The sequence below is a fragment of the Theropithecus gelada genome, unplaced genomic scaffold, assembly GCF_003255815.1.
Source record: "Theropithecus gelada isolate Dixy unplaced genomic scaffold, Tgel_1.0 HiC_scaffold_941, whole genome shotgun sequence".
In the NCBI taxonomy this organism is placed as follows: Eukaryota; Metazoa; Chordata; class Mammalia; order Primates; family Cercopithecidae; genus Theropithecus; species Theropithecus gelada.
In genome coordinates, this window is record NW_020266190.1 from 1,853 (window position 1) to 8,066 (window position 6,214).

The 6,214-nt window shown below is 36.5% G+C and overlaps 1 protein-coding gene across 1 annotated transcript; it reads left to right on the plus strand.

The window, feature by feature from the left end:
* Positions 1–228: 228 nt before the first annotated feature.
* Positions 229–3,768, plus strand: LOC112618081 (probable C-mannosyltransferase DPY19L1; the record flags this gene model as incomplete). The annotated part of the gene is made up of 3 exons (XM_025374680.1): positions 229–366; positions 2,799–2,919; positions 3,675–3,768. Coding segments are annotated over 3 exons (353 nt in total), but the record flags the coding sequence as incomplete, so codon positions are not given.
* Positions 3,769–6,214: the final 2,446 nt, after the last annotated feature.

Here is a 6,214-nt window from a genome sequence, read left to right on the forward strand (position 1 = left end):
CTGAAACTTTTTGAAGCTATTTTGCATTCAGTTATTTCAACTAAGAAATGTTTATGTGAAAATACATAGTTTTTTCACAACTTTAGGATTTATCAGTGATCAGAAACCTGTGAAATTCATTGTATTAATAGCTGTTAATTGCTTAATTGCTTTGTTTTTCGAAAACAGTGTATTTACTTAGAAGAGGCATCATAATTGTTATTTTAACTGAGCTTATCCTTATTTCAGGGACTGTATTATTCCTATTTCAAGACTATTGTGGAAGCACCCTCATTTTTGAATGGAGTATGGATGATTATGAATGATAAACTGACTGAATACCCTCTTGTTATTAATACGTTAAAAAGATTCAATCTTTACCCTGAGGTAAGGCACTTTTTCCAATTGTGACTTTTCACTTTTGTAAAACTTTTTTGTATTAAATGCTGATTTTAAATCTAAGATATTAGTCAATATATTAAATTGTATTTAATTTTTTAAAAGAAAATATGGGCCAGGCACGGTGGCTCAAGCCTGTAATCCCAGCACTTTGGGAGGCTGAGACGGGCGGATCACGAGGTCAGGAGATCGAGACCATCCTGGCTAACACGGTGAAACCCCGTCTCTACTAAAAATACAAAAAAACTAGTCAGGCGAGGTGGTAGGTGCCTGTAGTCCCAGCTACGTGGGAGACTGAGGCAGGAGAATGGCATAAACCCGGGAGGCGGAGCTTGCAGTGAGCCAAGATTCGGCCACTGCACTCCAGCCTGGGCGACAGAGCGAGACTGTCTCAAAAAACAAACAAACAAACAAAGAAAAACGTGAAGAAAATATGTATCTTGTGGAGAAATATGTAAAAAAGATCATTACTGATTTTGAGGAGAAGGCTTTAATTCTGTGGGGAACTGTTGTTGTGATTGCATTGTTTAAAAAATACAAAAACTAGATTTGGTGTGCTTGTAGGGTTTATGCTAAGGGAGCTCTGTTACTTTTACATGTCATTTGTTAAATGTTTTCTTCCTTATCCTCATTTAATTGAGTGCACTTTCTTGAGTGGGGGTGGAGGGAAGGTGAGCCCAGTTCAGCAAGTGGAGATGACATTTGGCCTCTCCTTTATCCTCCTTGCAAAACTATAAATTTGTTGATGTGGAACTCTAGTTCAATAGAATATATACTTTAATGATTTTGTCCAAAGTCCTTCAAGATAGATATTGAACTATCCACCAGCAGTGTTTTCGAAACTATTTATTTACCTGCATCTTTGTTAATTGGATAGACAAAGAAATTGAAGTCATATGATGTATTTCATTCATTGATTATATATATATTTTAGTGTTCTCTATATATGTGTATATAACACACATACATATACATATAATACATTTTTGCTTTTAAAAATAATTGCCAATTCATGCCTTTTATCTATATTTCTATTAAAATTTTATAAGAGCTCATTTATTATATACTGGATATTAATATAATGCTATATAATGAAACATTTTCCCCAGTTGTTTGCTCTTTAACTTTGTGTATGATGTCTGTGTATTTTTTAATACAGAAATATATCTATGAATCTTTTTTGTCTTTTATACATACATGTAAAAAACTTCATTTTTATAATCATAATTTTTTTATATTTACATTTTTAATTTATCTGGAATTCATTTTGATGCGTAGTGTGGGGTAGGAATCTAACCTTGAATTTTTTTTTTGAAAATGGTGTTGTGTGTAATCTAACACTGATGAGGTGTCCATCCTCTCTCCACTGCTTTGAAGTAAACTTTCTTCTTTATATGCAAAATTATTATACATACATGCTTGCGTGTGTTTCTGGATTTTGTGCTCAGTATTGCCTTAGGTTGAGGTTGTGGGAAGTGGACTTTGAGATGGAGATTTACATGCAGGAAGTAGTTGAGGGAGTGTCCTTAGGGTCAACACCTGAAGGGGGATGAATGAGGCAGGAGGAAGAGGAGAGCTTTGATGCAGTCACTGTGAAAGCCTCATCCAGTCCCTGGGCAGCTCTGGATCTGGGATGGCCTTGCAGAGTTGTCCTACCTTGAGAGAAGGGCCCCTGACCTTGATATCTTTCCCTATTGACTAGTCAGTCATTGGATGCAGATTGCCCTTGGGTAGGGGTTGTCACCTTGAGTGAATTTACTTTCTTCAGCCACAGGCAGTTCCCTGGAAGGGATGCAGCTTTCAGCTCTCACTTACCAGTCTTCCAACCAGCTGGAGGAATGAGTGCCTCACCCCAGAAGAGGGAATCTGGGGTGGCTTATCACCACCTGTACCATGGTTACATTGATCTGTCTAGCCATTCTTGTGCCAGTGTCACACTATTTTAATTATTGAAAGTGGTAAGACTTAATATCTGTTAAAACATTCCCTTTAGTTTTCTCGATACATTTTAGACACTAGGAATTTTGAATAGAATTATTTTATGTTTATGAATTAATTTGAGGGAGAATTCATATTATTCAATTCAGTCTATTCCAGTAGACCCAGTATCTTTTACTTGTGCAAATCCTCTTTTGTGTCTCTTAGTAGAGTTGTATAGTTTTTGAAAATCATAAATTTGGCGCTTTTTTTGGCCCATATTTTGTCCTTAACCATGGATGAACAATTGAAAACTGACCAGTGAAGAATCTGCCTAGGAGATTCTGAGCCTCATTTTACCAGATTTAAAGGGAGCCAAGTGAATGGTATAGAAAGGGAAAATATGATAATTGTCAAAATATCTCAAAAGTATTCTAGTAATGAAAATTGTTTAGTATATTTTCTTAAGATGCCTCCATTTTTTTTTTTTTTTTTTAAAAAAGGTAATTTTGGCCAGCTGGTACCGGATTTATACCAAAATAATGGACTTGATTGGTATTCAGACCAAGATATGTTGGACGGTTACCAGAGGAGAAGGACTCAGTCCTATTGAAAGCTGTGAAGGTAAGTTTCTTTCTGTGATATTGTCCAGTTATCTGTTGTAACATAATAAACTTATCCAGCATAATAAGCTTACACTGTAAACTTAGTGGTGTAAACAACACCCATTTTATTATGCATATGGATTCCGCAGGTCCAGAATTTGGGCAGGGCTGGTTTATCTCCATGATTTCAGGGACCTCTGCTAGTAAGACGCAAATGTCTGGGAAGACTGGAATTAACTGAGAGGCTGCATTGCTCACATTTTGACTCCTGGGCATGGAGGACTGTGAGGCTGAGCTCAGCTGGAACTGTCAGCTGGGACACCTACCTGTGGCCTTTCTGGGTGACTTGGGCTTTTTGATAGCAAAGTACCTCAGAGTTGTAGTAAGGCTTTTCCTATGGCAGCTGAAGGCTCCAAGCTGGACACTGCATGGCCTCTTATGACCTAGCCTCAGAAGTCACATAGTGTTGTTCTGCCGTACTCCATTGAAAGAGTCACAAGACCAATGAAACTCAAAAATGGGGGCTATAGACCCCATACCTCCTGAGGAGGCATATCTGTGAATTTGCAGCCCTGTTTTAAAATCACTATTGCTCATTACCTTGATCGCATTTATGTTTTGCAGTAGTGTTATGTTTTCATGTGGGAACCAGAGCAACTATTGAATATATCTGGCCACCATTTTCAAAATGAACACAATTTAATATAAATTGCTAGACACATAAGGTAATTTGGGTTAATGTGGTTAGAACATATGTTTTGTTTATTTTTAAAGGATTGGGAGATCCTGCTTGCTTTTATGTTGCTGTAATTTTTATTTTAAATGGACTAATGATGGCATTATTCTTCATATATGGCACATATTTAAGGTAAGATAATATTTTACTATGTGTTTATAAGATATACTAAAATAAAATAGTTGATTACTTAATAGTTAATCATTGATTAATTTATAGTTCAGTTTTATGAAAATATCCTAAAATATCTTATTATCATAAAATCATTCATTATTTGCATGATTTCACCACTGCCATGGCCCATCACACTTAAGATAGTTTTAGAGGTGTAAATAGAGTTGGGAATACTTGATAAATTTAATTTTTTTTTTTTTTGAGACAGGGTCTCACTCTGTCACCCAGGCTGGAGTGCAGTAGTGTGATCTGTGCTCACTACAACCTCTGCCTTCTGGGTTCAAGCGATCCTCCCACTTCAGCCTCCTGAGTAGCTGAGACTGTAGGTGCACACCACCAAACTCCGCTAATTTTTTGTATTTTTTGTAGAGACAGGGTTTCACTATGTTGCCCAGACTAGTCTCAACTTCCTGAGTTTGAGTGATCTGCACATCTCAGCCTCCCAAAGTACTGAGATTATAGGCATGAGCCACAGTGCCTAAATTTTAAATATTCTTAGGCATTTGGGTATAAACAATATATATTCCATATATGGTTATAGAATATCTAATATATTGTTATGGAACAATATATTCCATTTGCTGTATGTATGTGTATATATGTGTGTGCTGAGATACGTGAAGTCTGACTTCTTACTATAGTTTTGGTGTAAAAAAAAGTCTGTAGACTACTGCTTAAGGTAGCATGAGGGAGCAGCGTTTACCTTAGAGCATTTGGGTCTTTCCAGATGGCTGACTCCGTTCTTCTTCCAATGTCAATGGCTGTAGATTGTTTCAGCTCCTTCCAGTATACATTATTTGCATAATATATAAGGGAAAAGACCACTCATTATCAAATAATATTAATAGCTCTTTACTAACATTAAAATAGAAGTATTTTCTATGTAATATTTAGAAGTATCTTCTGTAGAGTATTTAATATCTGACTTGATTTAGTTTGTAGTTGAGCAGCATTCCTAAAACTAAAAGACTACTTTTTTAAGGCTTTTTATGTTTACTTTTCTTCTTTCTTATTTTTTTGCCAATTTATTATACTGTATATGTTTGAAGTATTTTACCTTGAGATTATCTTTAGAATTTTCTTCCTTGCTGCTTATTGATTCTTTGTAGTACAGAATTACAAGAATTGTATGTGATTTTCAATTCGGGATAATGAGTTTGAATTTGCTATTATCCCATTATCTCCTTTCCTTTGGAAGTGTGGCATTTTCAGTTTAGTACCTCAAAGATCTGTTGAGTTTCTAGCCCACCTTTTGAGTATCTAGCAGCTACTTGATAAGCACTTGTCAAACGAGGAAGCTGTTAGAAGATCAATGTAAATATATTTGCATGTAGATTTAAGATACTTTGATGTTAATATTTCTGACTTAGGTCTAAGAAAATTATTGTTTAATTGGGGAGACAAAAATAAAAATGCATAATTAAAAGATGATGTGAAAGATTTTGTTTTTGAAACAAGACACAGGGAAGTAAGTTAAACCAAAAGACTATGGTAATGAGAAAAGGGGGCTGACTTGAGGGAAAGTGGGCCTGTGTGCTTGCATCGTAATGAGCCAGAGGGAGAGAAACTTGGTGGTGTCTATTCATTTTGCTAAGTACTGCCCATCTGTCTATGTGTAGCTTTATTACATTTGGGAGACTAGATTTTAAATAAGAGAAGTTAGAATATGAAACATGGCATGTTTGCTAAACTGCTAATCTACACTTATGCTACCTTTTTTTAAAAAAATATATGGGGTCTTGCTATATTGTTGCCCAGGCTAGAGTCCAGTGACTATTCACAGATGTAGTCACAGTGCACTAGGGCATCAAACCACTGGCTTCAAGCAATCCTCCTGCTTCAGCCTCCCAAGTAGCTGGAACTACAAATGTGTGCCACCTTGCCTGGCTACTTTTTTAATTGAAGGAAGAACTTATAAACAATTGTTAAAGCATTCATATTTTCTTGTGATACTTGTTATAACTGTTTTTTCAAAGGCAGAAGGCACAACATCTACTGAAGAGAATAGAAGTTTCTGGTTTCGGTTGAGGGGTTTTTGGTGGTTTTGGCCCTGACCTGACCTTTCTCAGTCTTTAACCCCTGTGCTGCCTGGTAGGCAGTTTTCTGTCTATGTAAGAGATGCATATTCAGTTGTTCAGTCAACACATACAGTTCATACCAAGTAGATTCTTAAGGCTGTTTGGGCTCTGAGAACATGGGAGTGCGACAGGGTGTGTGTGAATGGAAGATAGACAGGAAGGAAGGATAGAGTTCTTAGAACTCCAGAGGCACAAGGAATTTGTACTGCATGGAAGGGCTACTTCAGTGTGACCTTGTAGAATCAGAGGTATTTGGATAGGTGGAAATAAACCATGAACATAAAAGCATACCAGGGAGAGGCAAAGGCCAAAATCTAGTGTGTGGA